This window comes from Drosophila ficusphila, unplaced genomic scaffold (genome assembly GCF_018152265.1).
Source record: "Drosophila ficusphila isolate 14025-0441.05 unplaced genomic scaffold, ASM1815226v1 contig_607, whole genome shotgun sequence".
NCBI lineage: Eukaryota > Metazoa > Arthropoda > Insecta > Diptera > Drosophilidae > Drosophila > Drosophila ficusphila.
In genome coordinates this window covers 3,322,383-3,344,212 of record NW_025064537.1, presented here as the reverse complement: position 1 = coordinate 3,344,212, position 21,830 = coordinate 3,322,383, and the positions used below count along the sequence as shown (strand labels likewise).

The 21,830-nt window shown below is 40.7% G+C and overlaps 2 protein-coding genes across 2 annotated transcripts in view; both read right to left on the bottom strand.

Moving 5' to 3' along the window:
• LOC108094398 (zinc finger protein 808) overlaps window positions 1-18,492 on the bottom strand; it is a 38,336-nt gene extending 19,844 nt beyond the window's left edge. The window contains 1 exon segment of the mRNA XM_017194966.2: window positions 18,316-18,492. The gene's annotated coding sequence lies outside the window, so the exon portion shown is untranslated.
• On the bottom strand, window positions 5,907-8,010 carry LOC108094399. Its single transcript, XM_017194967.2, has one exon. It carries the CDS (start codon window positions 7,906-7,908, stop codon window positions 6,022-6,024), a length of 1,887 nt encoding a protein of 628 aa, XP_017050456.1. The 5' UTR covers window positions 7,909-8,010; the 3' UTR covers window positions 5,907-6,021.
• Window positions 18,493-21,830: the final 3,338 nt, after the last annotated feature.

Genomic DNA, 21,830 nt, shown 5'->3' with positions numbered 1-21,830 from the left:
AATAATAAAACCAGTTAAAATCCTGCATAGCACAATTGTACCATTATTTGCATTTGTGACAACGGACGACGAGGACGATCCAATGCCCCCCAATTCCCCGACCCAACCGAGACCCACTCTCAATCCGAATCCGAGTCCCAATCCCAATCCCGATCCCAGGGAATCCACACCAGAGTCGTCGTCAGGCTCTGCGTCATCAACAACAATAAAAGCAATGGGGCAATAGCAGAACAACAAATAACATGACAACGTTGTTGTGTTGTTACACTGATGTTGTTGCTGTTCGAGGGCATCATCGGCAAACACTGTACGACACAATCGAGGAGGATGCCAATGGAGGCCACGAGAAATCCTCGTGGTTGTTTGATTCGAAAATTGAGTTTTAGCGAGACAAATAAAAATAAAACTTAGAACAGCAGCAGCAGCAACAAGAACAACAGCAACAAGCCAGCCAGGCGAAGCGCAGCCATTAAAAAGGAGTTATCACCCAATTTAGTACCACAAGCGCGAAATAACGCACACATATGCCCACAAGGATGGGGTCAAATGGGTGGGAGTTGGGTGTGCTGGTGTGTGTGTGTGTACAACCCGTCGACGTCAGTTGGAACAGCAAGTAGACATACTGTACAACATGCCATTTAACGTCAAACCCAAACGGTCTGCTTATGAAAGGACAATAAACTGGGCTGTAAGGAATACTGGAAATTACATTAAGCATCTTGAGAGCATTAGGATTTTAAAATGTTTTCTAACAGCTGGGAAGAAAAATAAAAGGCATGCTATTACCTAAAAAGTGGTTCCTTTTGAAAAATATTTTGGTTAGCTAAAAACAATATAAAAGGGAACCCTATTTGCTTTCCATTATAAATGCTGTCAAAATATATCAAAGAACATTATATTGCAATATAATATGGATTTATTTCAATTGCAAAATAAATATTACTAGCTGTTTTCGCGAATAACAAAATGTTGAAGATTGGTTTTAATCTTAAAAAAGTAGATAAGGTATATTTTCATAACGTACTTTTTTAATAAAAAAAAATGGAAAATTTAAAGTTTAGTCATCATCCCACTAAATTGTCATCTGCTTCGCTTAACTAAATTCTATAAATAAACCAAAAACAGAAACAGGTCAAATCGCCTTAAAATACTTAATTTGATGGAGCTTAAGTGGAGTGTCATAAATATATCGATTTAATGGTAAAAACTGCAAAAATTCATTGCCATGCAGGCGAAGCTGGCAGCTTGACAAACGTCATCAAAAATTTTAACGACTTCTCTTTTATGAACGGGCGGAATAAAAAAATTATATGCCACATAAACCTGATGACCGTCGAGCGAATCGCGCGGCACTCAACAGGTAGACTCGACCAACCCAGATCCCTGATCCCCGCTCCTGGATCCCAGATCCCCGATCCCGGATCCCGAGTCATCCTGAGTGGCATCTGCGACCGTAAAACAGTGAGGGGGAAATTCAATTGGAAATTAAAAATGCCTGGCAGCTGACGAGGAGAAATCAAGAGATGCCAATAATAATAAATTCGGCGATGTAAATTATTGCGCATCGTAAACGAGAATATGCTAATCGATTGCATTAATCCGATAATGGGGGTAATTAGTTCTTTGTTTCGTTGGCAGGGGAATCTTTGGCTCTTACAAAAACTTATTTAAAGAATCCAGACATGAGGATTCGTAATAAAAAAGTAATTCGAAGTATACAAAATAACAAAAACGATTTGATAAGGACTGGTAATCAAACTAAAAACTTCGAAAAAGTAATTCCACAATATCAAGTGCGTACCAAGCGGCCATCACCAAGGGGTAAACCAATTCGGAACCCATCCTTGATCGACTGATCGAGCCATTAGCATTCAAAATAAAGTCAATACCAGACAAACCATGAAATCGAACCGAAAACGTATGACTGGAATTAACTGCAAATCGTTAACAATAATTCAGCGGGCAGTTCAACAGGTCCGCAGTTCATTGGGACTTGCAGCTCGATAGCTCGATGGGGGGATGGGATCAGACTAGTTTGCATTTAAGGCGAGGATGATCGTACATTTTAATGGGCATATTTCACGCCGCTCCCCCTCCGGATTCCTGCAGCGGATCCGTTTGGCCACCCGATCCCGGCCCACGACGAATTCATAAAGTATCTCGCACTTTTTAATGATTTCTGAGTTACAAGCTGGCCGATCCGAGTGGGATCTTTAACTCTGATTTCCCTGCAACTCGCATCTCGCATCTCGCAGCAGGTACAATGCAACAATTTGGCGGCAACTTATGACAGCGCGGGCATCGCAAATAAACTCAAATGGCACCACACTAAAAACTGATCTGGCCAGCGAGAATTTATGCAGCTTTTTGTGGCCAACAAGCGAGGCGATGTGGACGAGGCGGCTTTCGTGCGCACTTAAATTATGAATATTACCAAATGGGTCAATTCGAAATAAATAAGCAACGGTCTCGCCGATCCCGGCTCCTCTGGCTCCTCTGTTTCCTCTGTTTCCTCTGGCCGACTGGCCAAATAGAGTTGTCTCTGTCGCAATTTCTCATTGAGCTGTCGCCTCTTGCCGACGAGGACTCGTTTCCTGGCCAACACGCATTCTCATCCAGCTCCCCGGAATCTGGAACCTGGAATCGGACATTGGGGATTGGGGATTCGGGATTCGGGATCGGGGATTGGGCATTGGGCGGCCTCGCCTGCAATATCGCTCATGCATCTGGTAATCTATGCGCAATTAGCGGCGTACATCAGATTTAGTATTCTGATTGCTTTTGCCTCTCCCTATCTGTCTCCCTCTCTTTGGCCGATTATTGGCCGTAAATATGATATGGAATTTGTTGTTATTCTTTTCCTTAATCCGCCAGAGTGGCTCATCCGCTGGATGTTTAGGAGACAGGCAGGAAATGTATTTAATTTCACCGCCACTATGTTTACCACGGCGGTGACTTTGAGAAGGCTGCGAATGGCATGATAAAATAACAGAGTTGTTGAGTTCATTTGACGAAAAAAAGTTATAATAACGATCTACTTCTTTACGACTTTTAAGAAGACAAATCAAATTATCGACAAAAATGTAACATATTATAGGTATTTAAAAGTATTTTATCTATACATATAATGCTTTTTTTATTTTAATAATCAGCTATTGCAATCATTTGACAACGAAGAGATTTAATATTTATTGTAAATCTTACTTTTTATTTGTGTTACAAATAAGCGTAATAAAGAGTCTACAAAGTTTAAACATATCACGGAGATCAGATTAAAAATTTTTGGCCTAATGCATAACATTTTTTACAAGACAACATATTGAAAAGAATATTTTTTATAATTTTTTCGTATGTTTCCATATGGTTTATGGTTTTTTTGCGTGTTTACAATTCATTTTATTATGTTTGGTAACGGCTTTTTCAACGCGCACTTCTCAAGCACATTGAAAGTATTTTCATCAAGCGGTTAATGTGATGATCTTGGGAACCGCTCCCACAGAACCCGCATCCAATTCGAAAGCGATAAAGACCCCAAGAGCCTATCAATACATCCATCAATTAGAATTTGCGCAGATAGGCGCGGCCCAAGGCAAAGTGAGTCCCACTCAGCGCATCTGCATCCATCAGGCGACCTCATCCGCTGGGATCCTTGTGCATCGGCGATTTTTATGGCACCATAACCGCTCCGTGGGCGGAGGTGATAAATCCCAGTTAAGTGGCTCCCATTAATGCATCGACTCCGGGACTTTCAGCGACTCTCCGACGAGGGCAGCGCTTCCGTTTGCTTTGTTTTTGACGCGTGGGATCGACGCCTTCCCCCGATTCTTCCGATCGTAAATTTCCTAATTTTACCTTCCACTTGATTCGGGGTTTTCGGTTTTAAGACGTTTCAATTGCCGAGTGCCATAAATTCAGATTAGTATTATGCACTCGCGTCCAGTGGGCGTCGGCCGAGTGGGCTTCAATCTTATTTAAGCCAGGACAAATGACGGGTCACCGCGGAATGACAACGAGTGTTTCACACCCAGGAATCCATTTCGAGTTGGAGACATAAGAAAAATGCATAATTAAATAAACAGACAGCCGGTCCGCCGAGGATCCCTCCGGTCCTCGCTGGTCATAGATTTTACGATGCACTTTTAAGACGCTCGTAAAGTTAAGGGTTTTACGAGGCTGCCATTATTTGACAGTAAACAAGGGTAAACAACGGGAACCCCGGTCCAAGTCCAGGTGCTTCTCGACCCGCAAAACAGGCGTGACAGATTTGTCGACCTCAACGCCGACCCGCTCCTGTCAGTTGTCAAAAAATTGTCGATGATGACGGGCATTAAACTCTGCCGGCGGACAATCAACCAACCCGGCGAAACCACAAAGGAAAACGTCATCAATGTGACTTTTATTGCTGTTTAATTGTCGAACTGTGTTCCGCCGACTTGGTACGCGTTATGTGTACATAAAATTAAATTTTATGTCCGACTGCCAGCGAGAAGGAACCATTTGAAATAGTCAAGTCGAGTCAAAGTGACCCGCTGGTTTTTAGTGTGGAAATCACTTAAGCGCGTTTACCGAATTTACGACTCTAACGACTCTTGGAGCAGCGCGATGGGAAGCGTTTCCGCTTTTACGAGCTGCCAGCTCAGAACAAGCTTATTAAAATGATTTAGCGGCATTAGAATGATATTATGTGGCCCTTCTCTAATTGTGTAGAAAATAATTATGCTTTGATGTAACAACTGACTGTAAAACTTAACCATTTTATGCGGAATAATATTTCAATAAAATTGAAGTTAGAACTTAACGATAAATTGAACCAAATTAACTGAGAAATTTAATAATCCAAAATGAAAGAAAAGTGAAAGTTTGGGTACTCATTCCCAAAAACACAATTACCATCAATTGTTTGCTTAATTTTCATTTCCAAAATAGACATATTAAATAATATAAAATTTAAAATACTCTAACAAAACATAACACATAATGAAGGTTAATAGTCATGAATTCAAAAGTGCTATCTTTCCTCGTAGATAATTTTCGAAAACTTGGAAAAGAACCCCCAAACTTCTCTTACAAGGAACCAAGATCAAGTTTCATATGTTTGTACGTATTTTTAACACAAATTTCCTGGAGTTGTCAATCAGGCATAAATCACACGCCGAATGCAGGACCACAAGGCGGGACGGTTTGCGATATTGTGCAGGAGGTCCATAAATCAGTCAGAAAAACGCATTATAAAGGAACTATAAATATTTGTGTGATTGACGCCGGCTGCACATAAAAGTGGAATTAAAAAGCCGTAAAATTTTTACACATTTATGGGGAGTCAGCAGCCGAACACACACACTCTTGGCTGATAAGGTCCTGGCCCGAATGTCGCAGGAACGGAGAAGATGGGGAGAGGAGAGGGGAAGCGGGGAACGGGGAGCGAGTGCCATCATAAAAAGCATAATTACGGGCATTTGTGCTAATGTGACTTTCTGGCCGCCGGCGTTGGCAAAACATTTCTTATCATGGCGGCAGGATGTGATGCGAGCGAGGAAGTGGGATCCGGGGAAGGAATAATGCAGGCCGGAGTTAGACGCCGAGGCAGGCTGAGCTCTCGCATAAATCACTCATTATGAGGCGTAATTAATGCGACTGTATGGCGACCTAAATTTTCTATAAATCATCAGATTAAACCCAGCGCCGAGCGCTCATCGTTCCGAGGAACATATGATGTGGACTGTCTGTATGCGTGGGGAAGCAGATAGCCACAAATCTATTGGCAGCTTGACTGAAGCTCCGCCCAAGCTCATCCAGATGGGCTAATGATGTCACCCGAAGGAACTGGCTAATGTTTATGGGGGTAATTAGGCCCACAAAGGATCTAGGATTTGCATGGATGCTGTAAGAGACAATCTATAAACACAGACTTTTGAATTAATTATAATAAATATCTAACTAGTATGTAATAATTTAAACAGCATTAACAAAATGGTATTGCAATAATACGTAAAAAATACTTATATACCTATAAAATGTACTTCAGACACAAAAGCAAAACTTTTCGATCAGGTAGTTCTGAATGCAGTAGGAATCGTTTCCGTAATCGTTTACTCTTCTTATGGGTCCATCGATTGCTAGTTTATAGCCCGTGTATCTCACGACAGCTTCGAACTGTCCCGCTCCTGGAGTTGCCAGCAGCTTCACCTTGAACTCCAACTGGTGCTCATCCGCCGTGCGTCGCCACTTGTCGGCAGAGAGCACTCGATCCAGGAACAAAGTCGCGCAGGGCGGAGTGGTTGTCCAGAGGATCTTGTTGATGTTCCTAATAATGAGGCGGGCAGCGCGCAGAACATATCCATCCGAAGTGGAGGCGTTTCCGTGCTGCTGACACAGGCAGAACTCCGTGGGAATGGAGGCCAAGGAGCAGTTCCTGCTCTCCGGAATGGGAAGGAACAAACTGATTCCCCGTGGAAGATTCTGCATCTCAGACGTGCGCTTCTGAAGAGGCTCTTCCTCCAGGGAAGTCAGGTTCCGCAGGTCCAACAAGGTGGCGTACAGATCAAAGGCCGTTGTCAGTCGATGGTTGTTGGTCTTAAGGTTGTCAATCGCCTGGGGATACCGCTCCTCCAGCCACCTGGGGTAGCAGAGCACGGCCAGCGGCAGGCCCTCCTCCACCTTTCCCTGCACGGTGTCAAAGAAGCGACCCTTGTTCAACCCGTGATTGGAAACCACCAGCAGCACTGTGTTCTTCAGCAGGCCGCTCTGGGCCAGCATCTGGAACATCTTGAGGAACGGCTTGTCCAGCTTCCGGCCGTAGTTGAACATGTGGTCGATGCCCTGCGTCCACCAGAGGAACGTGAAGAACCTGTGCTCGCTGTGGTGGGGCAGCAGCTTGAAGAGGAACTCCCGCAGCACCATGGCGTAGTTGTCCTTCTCGTTGCAGTGCGTGCCGAACAGCTGGTCCGTCCTCGTCTTCAGCCACATCTCGAGCAGCGCGGGTCGGAGGTAGAAGTCCGTGGGAGGGTGCTTGAATCCCTGGGCGAACAAAGTCTTATCGATGTTGTCCTCACCCAGAGCAGTTTCGTAGCCGGCCTGTCGGAACAGCTTCCAGATAAAGGGGCAGCTGTCCAGGGTCTTGAGATCCGAGGTGAGCTCCCTCATCTCCGAACCACTCAGTCCGCTCAGCAGGGGCATCAGGCTGTCGAAGGTGTTGTTCCCCAGCCGGTTGAAGCCCTTGAGCTCCACGTGCGGCAGGGAGAGCAGGAAGTTGGCCACGCGCGCCATGCTCCTCGAGAAGTGCATCTGCGAGATGGAGTCCAGGCCCACGATCAGCACAGACAGACTGCCGGGATCGAAGGCGGACTTCAGGGGTGGAAGGCCTTGGATGTGGCGCTGCCACTCGTCAGGTGGTCGCACGTAGAAGTGGACTCCGTTGTAGATGCGCGTTTGGTTAAGGAAGCACTCGGCTCTTATGATATCCGCATTTGGCTCGATCGTGTTGTTGCCATCCACCAGAAGGGGAAACTCCCGGCTGTACAAGAATCGGTTGTCGAAGTCCGTGCTCCGCTCCACAACGTGATACTGGCACTTGAAGCCCTCCAAGCTCTGCACTCCGTACCGCGGCTCTATGAACTCCATGTTCACCTCCGTCCGCAGGTAGTTGAAGTCCCAGTTGCTGAAGGACGTGAGGTCCAGGTCGCTGGCACAGTATTCCCTCTGCAGGCCGCGCCACAGGAACATCACGTCGCGGTCGTCGGGAACCATGGTCAGCATGCGACAGCCCCTGGTGTTCACGAAGTAGCTCTCGCCCAGGTGGTGCTCCTCGAAGATCAGGTAGTCCACCATCACATCGTTGTAGTAGTAAACGAGGGAGAAGAATACCAAGCTGGAGAAGAAGCAGCAGCGTATGTTGCAGATGCACATCATTTCCAGCTCTTGAGTGGCGTTAACAAGAATACAGAATCCACTTATTATCTCCAAATTAACGTCGCTGCTTTGTTTGGATGATTCAATTAATATCGAGGAAAGTTTCGGTGAGAAACTAAGGTCAAGATTCCACCATTTCACAAAACGGGGTTTTCGGGAATATTTTAATAAGAAACAAGCAAAAGTATAAAAGCCTATGTGATGATCCGTTTGTGAAATAGATTGCTTTTAGTACAACCAAGTTAAAAGGTTATTATATAAACTGTATCTTCATTATTTATTTAAGCTTTTATAAGGACCCTTGTGCTGAAGGCTGTTGAGTCCTTAATTAGCTAACCTAAGTCAAATGAGATTGATACTCGATGGGGGTGAAACATAAGTACAGCCTCCACAAAAACTAAGTACGTCCCTTGTTTAATTTCTGGGCCACTTTTCGTAATTATTCGATTCAAGCTGAGCTCCTTTTTAGCCCGACTCCTTCTGAAAATAACAATAAACTAAAAGGTCCACTCGTGCATAAAGCATTCCCATTCGCGTCCGGAGCTCCAGTCCACTCCAATCCTAGCCAGAACCAGAAAAGATGGCCGGCGGAGACCGGGGGGCAGTGGCGTTAATTTATCACTTAACCTTCTTTAGCAGCCAAGTTTATAATTTCGATGGCGTCCATGGCCGACCCAAAGCGAGGATGACGACGAAGCTGGCAACTGCGGCACTTGAACGACGACTGCCCATCAGAGAAATGCCGGACACCGGAGTGAAGGGGAGGGGACAGTACACTGAGAGAAAAGGTAGTTTCAGAAAATGAATTCAAGGGTTTCATTCAAATGACTATAATCCACTTGGAAGAAACATAGCGAGTAAGCTTTTTATGATACCCCAAATAGGAAAACTCATTTAAGCCATTTTGCTACATATCCTTGATAACAAGCATTTGTTTCAGTGCAGTGCCACCGTAGCTGCAGAGCTCAAATAAAATAAAATAACAAACGGCTGCCGGGGTATATATATTTTTTGCCATTGTACGTTTAGCCAACTGCTTCACCCTGATTCTGCTTTTCCGACCCCAGCCCCCTTTTCCCACAGTGACGTCGTCGTATTTCTTCAGCTTACGCATCAGCCCCAACACCCCACTCCCCCATCCCCCGCCCCATCGTCCGTGCAACGCCGCTCTGGTGTTGTCCTTTTTGTTGATGGTTTACGCTCTGGCCGGGCGCTCTTTGCAAAATGAAAATGCAAAAGGAATATTCATGAGGAGATTAGAATTATTTTTCGTGCTGTCATTTTCATTTTCACTCCTCCTTCTGCGTATTTCGTCTCGAAATGCCCTACACTAGGTTTAAAAGGATATTGCGTACAAATCTCTAGAATAAACTAAATTATGTGAAAATTAATCAGACTAAAAACAAAACTTTAGAAAGAAGCGGGTTTTCAAACTGTTTCCTTACCGTAAACACTTTGTTTTTAAAAAATCTGATTTTACCCAGAATGACAAACATTTTCTTACCACTTTAACATTCATATATGTACGAGTACATATATCTTTATGAAATTTCCAAAAATAATTGTTACTTTCTTCAAAAATAAAGACTTCAAGTTTTATAAGAAATTTAAATACTATGACTGAATTATATATGGTCTACTTTTTACCTTATATACTTTGTTGGCATTTAATTTAAAATTATTCCTTTGGCTTTAACGGCTTAAAATAAACCTGAGCCTCAATCTTCCAAAATATTTTACAGTGCAGACTAAGTCACTAGAGCCGAATTTCTAGGACCAATTGCTTTCTCCCAACTCCGTTTCCATTTCTTTTTGTTTCGAGCATTTGCTTGCTTTATACTCGTATTTTCGCTGAGCGCAAGAAAAAATATGATTTCGTTGTGCCAAAAGGGATTAAATTCACGCTCGTTTGTCCTGTTTATGATGAGTGCTGTTCGCTGGCGCTGCTCCTTTCTTGCATAAAAGTTTAATGATTCAAACAGCCAGGCTCTGACATGAATCACCCGGTGGCAGGCAGACATCGCTTCCCGGAGAGGAAAGCCTTAAAAAACGAACGAAACGAAACCACCCGACCAACGTCGCCATCGCATTTAAAATATTTTGTGAAATTATTATGAAAATGCGTAAAGGGATTTAATAAATAACTGTAACTGCTCCTCACTCACCCCCGAACCAACCCGCTGCCCCTTTTCGCTGCTGCTCATTTGCCTTTTCCCGCCATTGTACCGTAATTCATAATGTTGTTGTTTTTTCGCCGCTTTCCATCCAGACTTTTCCTTTTTCTTGTGCATCTGTGTGGGATGTACCCCTGCCCCTCGATTCCCTCGCTTCCCTCACTCCCCTTCTACCCCTCTGTCGCTCCTGTTGCTGTGTGGAATTATGTTTTATCCTGAATTATGGATTTTGTTTTGTTGTTTTCTGTCAAAATCATATTTTGTTCGCCTCCAACCCCCCGGCTAACAACCGGCTCCCATCCAATCCCACACCCACTTGATAACCCAAGCCCGACTCATTTACATGCTGCAAATTTCGCTTTGGGCACACTAAGCAAAATTAGTGTTGAACAATTGCTCCTTTATTGTGAACAATAAGTTTAGGTTTCTTTCTTAACTTCTTGGTTTTGTTTAATTATTCAGCCCGTCTAAAACCATTCGTGCATTTTGTGAATTTGTATGTTATCAAATATATACATTACGTTTTCAAAATTGAATGCTATTTAGTAAAATATATCAGCATTTAAAATTTAATTAAAAAAAAAAGATTTAACTTATTTTTCGGTGTACCAATTCTGGGTTAGCTCAGCTCTCAGCTCAGTTTCCAGCTACAGTCTTCTCTTCCATTAATGAGAATTTGTTTGTATCGACGTAAGTCGGTGGTCGAAGGGGGGTTGAGGGTGTCGGGGTGGTCGGCAGGGGACTCCTTTCCCGGTTTGGTTTTCCGTTGGCTCGGCTGCTCAGTTTAGTTGTAAATTTACAAGTCGGAGCGAAAAGTTTTTCAAATAATTTCTACTTAATGTTTAGAATTATTTTTAGCCGGAAATTAGGAATTATGAAGAATATATCACACAGGACCAGAAGGACACGAACGCAGGCCCAAATACTCTGAATGGAATGAATCATGCATCTCTGGCTTGTTACCATACATAAAATGGCCGGCAAAACTAAACAAAGTCGTAAATCGTGCACTTAACAAACGAAATTTGTATATTTCTGTTGTGCTTTGTTTTCTTAATTTCACTTTTAATAATTATTGGGGGATGCCAAGTTGAGTTAAGTATACAATTTATTTGGTTATATGGGAAACTATCATATTTATGAATCTAATGAACAGTGTTTGGAATTTAAGAAAAATGGGTTTTATCGTAAAACGTTCAATTTTATTTTAACGTTTAAAATTGTTTGTTTCGCAATAAAATATATTTAGAACATTCGATTGGTTTTATTTTTCATATTTTAGTACAGAAGAATCCGTTAAAGTATTTTCTCGTTTGGCACCATAACTTTAAAAATGAGTAACTATTAGGTTTTTATGACTTTTTTTTTCAAGCCAGTTGCTTTTACCACAAATCAAAGCACTTAATAGGGTAAAATCCTTATGCTACGGCATCCATCCAGCTTAAGTAACAACCATTTCGAGGACCTCCATTCGATTCTCGGCTTGGGGGCATAAACAAAATATCAGGTGAGCCCTCGTGGGTGACAAATTAATGAGAAGCTCATTAACGCACTGAATGAGGATTACGGATTTGATTGAAGGTCCTTTGGGCATAAGTACGCCCACCGACGAGCCAGGTTATATAAACTGATAAGGTACACACACACACCTCCGCAGACAACATACTCGTATATACATATATATATCTCGCCCCCATTCGCAGTGCTCAACACAACAGAACAACAGAATGGGAATAGTCAGCGAAAAGTGTCATTATGTGTACACATAACGGGATCCGACTCCACCTACGAATACCCCAACACCCACACACCCCTCCACAAAACCAGGATCCGAAAGCCAACAACGACAACGAAACGACGGCGCAAACAAGGAGAAAATGTGTACATAAAACAATCTCGTTATGTCGGCATTATCCTGAAGAATTCTGGTTCGTCCTCGTCACTCGCAGCGCCATAAATCACTCACACGCTTGGCACATTTCCCCCCACTCTCGCTCCGTCTCTCTCGCATCGCCTATCGCTGTCTCTTTCTCGGCTGCTCTGTATATCCCCGAACATCGTTTGTTTTGTGTCGCTTTGTTTGTGTGAGGGGCGCGTGTCCTGTCTGATGTTGTCCCGCTCACACATGGGCATAGAGCAGCGCCTTTGTTTTAGGGGAATCTTTCTATCGAATTTTTTTTCAGTGACCACAACGCCTAATACACTGAAATAAGTGGTCAGATTTTTATTTTTAAGTAATCAGTTTAACCTCGTTTAAGAATTATTTAAAGTTGATTAGTAGTGACAGTAGTTGTTCTCTATCTATTTAGTTTTAAAACATGATTAAATTTAAGTGAAAGTTAACTCTAAATGAAGAACTTCTCTTATGACAGGGCATTCTTTGCCGTTTGAATGATTCTTTCAACTTATTTCAACGAAGATTTTAATTTAAGGCTTACCCTAAATTTTAATTATTTTGATAGGGAAAGTTCTATTAAAAATAAATAAACTATCAGCTGAAATTATTAGTTATGTATTGGGATTTTAGTGTTTTACGTGTTCTTTGTTCACCTATAAGGGTATTTCCCAGACCAACACCATTTTCCCAGAAACCAAGAATTTTTGTTGTTCAGCATTTTTCTCTCTCGGTCTGCCAGTAATTCACCCCGCGGTGACATTTTGGTGTGACAGACAAGACGTGTCCTTCGTCCTTTTTGCATTTTTCTCGGTCGGGTGTCTGTGTGTGTGTGTGTGTGGCAAGTTTATCGTTTTAAATGTTGATACAAGCCCGGGTCGTGGTTCGCTGGCTGTCCTCGTCCTCGTCGACGTCCGCGTGGGGATAATAGGATGTTAAGTAAATATTTAAAAGAACCCACCACCCGTCCGTCCAGTCACAAACACAGATACCCCTCTGGCAATTGAGAAATTGTAGGCGACCGCCACCAGAGTTGAGGGAAAAAAGTTTTCCGGCCATGTCCGCTCATTTGCGATGGGTGGAAAAGTTTTGGCGGGTGGGAATCGAAATGAGCCGGCGCTGGCACTCTCTAATCCAGTTTTTGGCCCCGACTCTGCGGCCGGGACACTTTCTGGCATAAATCATTTGCATACAAAATGAGACCAATGAGGAAAGCCTGCGAATGAGCGCCGAAGATGAATGCCGCAACAACAACAGCGTCACCAAGAAGGGCCGGAAAAATCCTTTCAATTTTCGCACACATTCAATTTTATTAATTAAAACATTTTTTTCCTCCCTTTCTCTTAGCTTCTTCTTCTGTTTGTGATTGGAGGAGCTTGGGCAATTAATTCCAAACATTCAGGACGCTTTTTCTTTGTTAAGTTTCGCTTTTTTTTTTTTTTTTTTGGTTCGTTTTGGTTGGCTCTGTTTGTTTTGGGTGCGCAAATTATCCTTCGCTATCCTTGCGCGAAATAAAATATCACAAACAGTTACAGCCCCCCATAAATAATGGGAATTTATGCCAGTCACACACAAACGCACCCAAACAATCCCATAGGCCCGAAATACAAAAGGCAGAAGCCAACTTTTCTCGCTGAAATTACCATTCAATCATTTTGTAATTGCCAGCTCAGAGGGAAAGTGGAGTTGGCTGTGGAAACCCGCTCACCTCCACTCGATTCGTTGTCCGGATGGGTTCATTTACTTGGCCGGCTCTTAATTTTTGCAATTTATTCTAATAAGCCTTCTATTCCATTCTATTTTGCATTCAAATTGGATCCTTTTTCATAACCTTTTTCGAGGGGCAGCGAGGGCGAATAGGGCCTCAGGCAGGCCAAAAAGAGATTAAAGTTTATCGATTTTATATTGAAATTATGTTTTCAAAGGAAGGATTAACAGAGGTTATTAGGGCAAAACTTAAGAGCAATAGCTGACTTAAAGTAACTAACACATAACTTGTTATAGTACTAAGGTTTGAATTTATATAAGTTCATTTTTATATTAAAGATATTTCAAATTATTTAAAATACGATTAGAGATATTCCCTTTGTAAACGGAAAAAAACTTCATCTAAAAGAATTATCGGAAGCCCTCAGGTTTAAGCCAACAAAGTCAGGCACTCCAAGACAAATCGTTGACATTTGCGAGAGCTGCTCCCCCTCCGTTGGCCGTTAAATCTCATTTGGACAATTTTGCAATTTTAATCAGCTATATCTTAACGGGGGTTGGACTCTGGGGGGCCAACCCCCCCAAACGACTCCCACCCCCGACACTTTCGCTTTGTTTTTGGATACCGCTTTGGCTGCTGTCTGTCATAAATCTATCAAGTTTAATGGCCGCCTCAGCGCTGCACATAATTTTATGTATTTTATGCTGCAAATTGTTAGCCAAAGCGCACACAAACACAAATCAGCAGAAGCAACCCTCCGAGAGCCGCACAGCCAAAACGAACACCCACCCACCGGGTGGAAACCACCCCCAGAGAAATGGCAGGCGAAAGAGAAGACGAAGACGAAGACGAGAACACGAATTTCCACGCACATCTCCGAAGACTCACAAATTTCATAAAGTGGCAATTCAATCAATCAATTCTGACAGGGGGTGGCCATTGGGGGTGGACTGGCCCGTCCTTGGCCATTTTAACCGTTATGCTCACGTACACAATCACACAACTCAAACTGATTTTGCTACGGGTCTGCAGAAATGTTGGTGGCGGGGAAAAAAAAAAATAAAGCGGGGAAAAAACAAAAGGAATACTTCGGAGGGAAAAACAAGAGCAGGGATCCGGCCAAGTTAAGGCGAGGAAAGTATGCATAAATTTCCTTTAGCCCCCGTTTTTAAACACCCCGCCCCCTTTTTGGGGGCAGTGACTCTGCCTCGAAGGCGTCAGCCCAGTCAGTCAGTCAGAAACGGGTCCGAGACCCTTACAGTTGGCAGTTTAAATATTTTTTAATTGCCTTTCGTGAGGCGCCCCCATCCGCCCACAGAAAACTCCACCAACCAGCCCATCGACCCACAACCACCCCTTTTCGTAGGCATTTGTCGGCTTCTCCTTCTTTGTAGCTCTGCTATTATCCTTATTTATTTGTGTTTCGCTTCTGTTTCATTGCCCGCTCCGCACTCTTGCCATTGTCCTGCCATTCGATAAATTTTGAAAACAGAAAAGAGCCTAAAGGAAACGCTAGACAAAAGCGTTGAAACAGAAAAATGGTTTGACGGTTTAGGCACGTTGAAACGTGAGAAAGGAGTTTACTGATAAGTCTTCAGTTCAAAACGTTAACTATAACTGGTATCTTTAAGCAGAGGGAATCAAAAAATAATATAAAATTAAAAAAATAATAATTTCAAATTTAAAGAGAACAATTTTAAGACTAGTTAACAATATACAATTATCTCCTGGACAATTTAAAACGTTTTGTTAAAAAAATCGAAGCCGTTTTGTCCAATCCAATTGAATCAAAGTCCACCATTTCAAGCAAACGAACCTCGGCCATGGTTGATTCGAGAGTTCGTATGTATCTTCCCGATGCTGGCAAGAATATTGCCCATGTGAGTGGGTATTCGCCCGATGCCTGTGTATCCCGATGGCCAGTGAGCGTGGCCAATCTGACAGGTGATTGATTGACACTCAGATGGAGAACGAGGAGCGAGCGAGACAGGGAACACAAATTTTTGTTTTCCTTTCCGTTCTCTTTGGTTCCCAAACAGTCTTGCGCTCGAGTTGAAAGAATCTACACTCCTCCCCGAAAGGCAGAAGTCACAGAATCTGAACAACAAAAACATGTAAAAATACAAATTCACATTTTGGATTGTTCTAAAACTACAAATTACCATTTGCGTTCCTATAAATGAGAAGGAAATTTATATATCGTATACTTGTATATATCTTAATTGACTAATTTTTTAGTTTCATGGCTTCTTATGAACGAGCTAAATATTTATTTTTACACCCTGATAGAGGGTATTATGATTTCAGTCAGATGTTTGCAATGCATTAAGGGGAGGGTAAGGTTTTAAAAATTTTTTTTTAATATTTTTTTTTTTATTTTTTTCTGAATGATTAATATGTCGAGAACATTGTGTAAAAATTTTGAGTCAATTAAAGTCAAACTAACGGAGTTACAGCGTTTTAAACAACCGTATTTGGGCGTATTTTCACGTATAAAAATACTTTGAATCGATTTTGCCGAACACGCTATTTTCAAAGTCGGTGCCCCTAATAACTTCAAAACTACTGCACCGATCCTTTTGAAATTTTAAATACTATTTCTGTACATATTTTACGAGGTAACGCTGTCGAGTTTTTTTTTTTTTTGTTCATAATTTTGATTTTGCAATGAAAAAATTACCGATTTTTTCCCAAAAAATTGTGTTTTTCACTTCAAAATCTTCCAAAAAATTAAAAAATTGCAATTTTCAAAAAAACTTTACAGCGTTACCTGGGGCGAACTATTATCTAACGAATGAATTTTCATTTTTTGATTTCGGATGATCCAGCACCGAGTTATGAGGGGCACCGCAATTCAACTTTTTTTGGCGACACGTCCGGACAATTGCTACCATTGCCACATTTTTTAATATTTTTTTGTAAAAATTTGGTAAAACATTCTTCTAATGTCATACCTTAATATACCGTTGGTTGAATAAATAAATTTTAACTATGTCGTCAGGAAAAAAATCTCAAAAACATGGCTTTTTTCGCATGATTTGACCTTACCCTCCCCTTAAAGGAGATACCTAAGACCCCAGAAGGCATATACCTATATTCTTGATTAGCATCACAATTGGAATCGGACGACTATATAGGATAGCTCCCATAGAAGTGAACGAAACAAATATTAAGCCGTTGGTTTTATCATATTGACATGATTTGTTCCAGGCGGTGTTTTTAAGACTCTTGAATTTCAAATTAGAATTCATGAAATAATAATGAAAAAATAATAAATTTGTTTATACAAACATGATTTTTAGAATTTCGAGTTTCTAACAACGATTAATTAAAAAAAATATATTAATATCGGGTTAAATATATAGCTGGCAAAAAAATATTCGAGTTCATGAAATAATGATGAAAAAATAAACAACTTTGTTTATACAAACATGAGTTTTAGAATAGTTCTTAACAACGATTGAATTAAAAAAATGTATAATAATATCGAGCTACATAATCATATAGCTTCCATAAGGAATATCGAAAAATCTGTATTCATGATACAAGCAAATTTTTTGAATATACACTATGGAATTTTAAATTAGGTTTTATGGAAATCGGACGACTCTTTAGCTGGCATACAAAAAATTAATATAAAAATTGTTATAGATTGGATGATGTTTAGCCCTTATGTTAAATTATTTATATTTTTTTTAATAGGCTTATAGTCGTAAAAAATGGTAGTTTCTATAAATCGTTATTTATTCCATACATTTTGACAAATTAACACATACAAATTAATTAGAGTTTTTAAAGAACCAAAATGCCAAATTATAGAATAAAATACAAGTGTTTTTGAATAATTTTATAAATGGCACATGTATGTACATATGTAAGTAGGTCTAAATTTACAAAAACATCAATTTTTATATGGATATTACCAAAAACAGACAAATAAACATAAACAATTTCAATCCTTCTGGCAAAAGAAAGTTATGCAGTTTTTTATTACGAAAATACATCATTAAAGCCATTCTGAAATTCATTGTAACAGTGTTTACGCGCTCACAAGTATTTTTCGATTCGTTTTTAAATCTTTAACGGTCATACATACATTTCTTCATTGACTCGTTTAATTCGAATTTACTCAACCAACTTTCGAAATAACTCAAATGCTCGAGAGCGTAAACCGGTGTAGGCTCTCGCGCTCTCTCTCAGTTTTCGAACTTTTAAAACACGCTGTGAGCAGTGGCTTTCGGATGGGGGTTGCAAATATGTGCGTAAGATGTATAGTTTATGGATATTCCTTATAAAAAATGTTATAGATTATTAAAAAATGTTCTTATGTTAAGTAAATAAATAATAGTCAGATAGATACCTATAATTTTTGAAAATTTTAATAAGTCAATTTTCCGATTTTGCCCTTCACTCTGGTGCCTACGTCCCTGGGTTCGGCAACAATCAAACAGCTGATTTCGATTGGCATGCAACCAGACTATGCAACAAATCTAAGTTAAACTAATAAATACAACCAAATAAGGTTATTTGTAGAATAGGGTACAATTATAATTAAAACGTTATTTAACTTTAAGGGAAAATATATGTATTATGATAGATCCTTTTGTAAATAATGTGTTTTGTTCACTTACCTAAGCAAGTAATAGAAAATTGTAATGCGGACCTAATACACCTGAGTACTTTCGAGTGAAGTGAATCTTGGGCACTTGTGTTCAACACTTTTAATGTTTTGTTACGTTTAAATTTAAATATAATTGTTAAATAATACTTATTATTTCACAGCGCACTTTTCACAAGCAACCATACGGCAACGCGACGCGATGCTTCTCTCGCACAAGTTCGAAATTCGAGCTCGGTTGCAAGTGAGAGAGAAATGTTCGAATTTTGAGTGCTTTTTGAGCTATAACCTTTTCGACGATTTCATTTGAGAGAAATTTAAAACTTAAGTGTAGGTATAAATATAAAAGTTAAACGAATATTAACATTCTTATAAAGTTAAGGAATACATTTCGTTAATTATACGTATTAGTTGAACACAAATTTATTTAAAAAAAATATTTCAGTAATTTAAAGAATTCGTTTCCGATTTGATTTTTTGTACCCAGAATGACTATTATCTATTATCTATTATATTTATCATTATAAACTTTTTTACCTTCTTGGTCAAAAAGAGAATAACTTGTTTCAATAAATGAACAGAAATATTAAAAGAGAACGCTTCACACACCATTAACAATTTCAGGTATTGAAACTTCGCTTTTAAACAACTCCCGGAAATACATTTGAAGAAAATATTAAAATAAATTTAGTTTTAACAATAAAGTTGACTTGTGAAAAATCATTTATTTATATCCCTTATTGTGTTCCTTCTTCTTATAAAGATTACTTACTCTCAGTTTAAAGCTATAAGGCTAAAATGCTATAAATTTAGTCAACGAATTTATCGTACAGATTTCTTTTCAAATATGATAAATATATTTAAATGTAAATATAAAAAATAAATAATATTATATGAGATAAAACAGAAATACGTGAAATTATTGTAACGACGTTTTAACAATATATTATTATTAACAGTGCTATATATAAGTTGTAAACATCTGCGAATATTCATCCAAAATCCTAACATAACATTTCACTTCCTTGAAGGGAAGATCCGGATCTTAGAAAAAGTTAATCCGTTTGAAATTTATATCCCCACCTATATTAGAATCACCCATAAAAGCTTGTACATTACATTACATTATTTCAACTATTATGACAGAAAGGAACTAAATGACTTGCCTATCGATATAACCATTTAACCGATTATTTCAAAGTAGCACTTACATTGCGTTAACACCATTAACCGGTTTAAGTCAGGTGTTGTTTGTTTTGATTTTAAAACGGAAATATAGATTTCTGTTGTCGGTTCTACACTTAAGTTCACACTGCAAGGGTATTTAAGCTTCCGCTATCATTATTGTAAAACTATTAGAACCACTTTAGCACGCAACCTGTATGTATAATGTGCTAAACACTTGTTGTCCTTATCAGGATCTCTTTTGTATTACAAGGAGGGATCCAAACTGGTTGGGGAAAATCTATAATTATCGATAAATTAATCTGGCATAATTTTAATCTACGAAGGCAACTATCTTTGGACACGTTCCTAGGGGCACAATCTTGATAAGATTGCACACATTTCCTGTGTCATTAGCCATCAGTTTGTTGGATCGAAAAGGGGACAGGCGCTGAATCAGAACCACTCATTTTGTACAGCGAAATCAAAACAATTTCTCAGATGTCATTGGAATCATTTTTATTTCAGATTCTTCTTTCAATCTCTAGATGTGAGTTTGGGTAAGAGGGTTAGGACGGGACTAGAGGAGAACTAATTGCGTGTTCAGTGCAAAAATCGTTTCAATTTATCGCCTCAGGTTGATTTTATGCTTCACATACACACATCCCCATATTAATGAAGCCTCCAGAGGAGCGAAAGAGACGGGGAGAGGGCTCAAGAGGGAGAGGGAGCGAGTGCCCGCTGATTTATACGCTTCAATCCCACATTTTTATTTCTTTGGCTGCCATTTAGCTAAAATATTTCATATCTGCACTGCATCGCCATCTCGAGTCTTCTGCTCCTTCGTCTTCTTTTGGCTGCCAGGCAGAAGACTAGAGCGGGATGCACTGATCGCTAGAGAAAGAGAGAGGGAGAGGGCAGGCAATGGACAGCCGCTGCCCCGTAATTATGCGATTTGTTATTCGAGATTTGAGGCGATTGTGACTGTGAATCATGTGGACGAGGAGGCCGAAGAAGGAGCAGCTCCACTGAGAGATGATTTAAAATGCGATTTCAATTCTGGCATTTCTGATTCGCCGGGTGTCTACACTGCAGCTCCGACTCCCCATCCCCCGACCTCCCCAATCCGCTGTCCAACTCTCTGGTATCGCATGCCGATTCCATCCCGCCGAGAACTGAGAGTCCCAGGAGGCGATACCAGGGCCATTGCATGTGCAGTGGACAGACAAGCGGACAAACGGACAGAAGGACGGACGGACGGACAGCCTCCCGGACAAACGGACAACATTCGTTGGCTCGCATTCGCTGACTGACTGACGTACTTGGGGGCTGACTGATATGGGTGGAACCAAAAGGCCCCAAAGAGCGGCGGCCGCATCTCGCTGGAAGCCAGAAAACAGGTCTCATAGCCAGTGAAAAATGTTAGCATATCCGGTGGTTATTATAAACCCTACACAAATGTGTTTCCGCGAAAACCAATAAAAAAATGTTACAAGCAATCAAGATAAAAATAAGAAAATTATTTTTTATTAGTATCATTAGTTTTAATATTGCTGTGCATGTGGGACGGAACCCCACTAATTAGCTTTTTCTTAAATTATTTAAACCATTCAGTTATTTAAGTAATTAGAGAGTGAAGTTCGCAAGCCGATTCCATCTGCCTAAACAATAAGTATAAAATCGAATCTATAAATTCCACAAACCACAGTGAATAAGAAGAATGTCAAATACTTCAATATTCAGTTTAAACCTATATAAGTCAGCTATAAACATGGGGAATTGCAATATCGAGTTATAAGTTTAACAAAACTTTCTAGCTTACAAAGTGATACCTTTTATCTTACCTTATGTTCTCTTCTAGTAATACCAGAATATAAAATCTTATTAACAACTGATTCATTATCAAGTTCCATTATTTTTCCTTGAGTGCGTGACCTTATGTGCGATTCTCCGCTGAGTGTTGGCCTGGCTTGATTGCATTGGCCTTCGTCTTCGTCTCCGTCTGGGCCTTAGTCTTCATCTCCATCGCCGTCGTCATCATCGGCATCGTCCATCTTGGCAGGAACATTGTCAGTTGGGCCTGGGTTTTGGGCATGGGCATTGGCTTGGCTTTGAGTTTGGGTTTGGGTTTGGGCCAGGGCCTGAGATTCGTTAGCTCTGGGAGCGGGGGCTCGCGAGCATAAATCACTCTCGCGGCTCGAGGATCGCAGATCGAGCAGCGGGAACGGGGCGTCGGAGTCCTCCTCCTTCAGCTGCTTCCTCCGAAGAGCTGGCTCGGATCGGCTCACTCCGTTGATTAATAATTAATTTGCGTTGCCTGTTGCCAGTGATTGCCTGCGGTTGTCGGTCTCGCTCGCTCGGCTC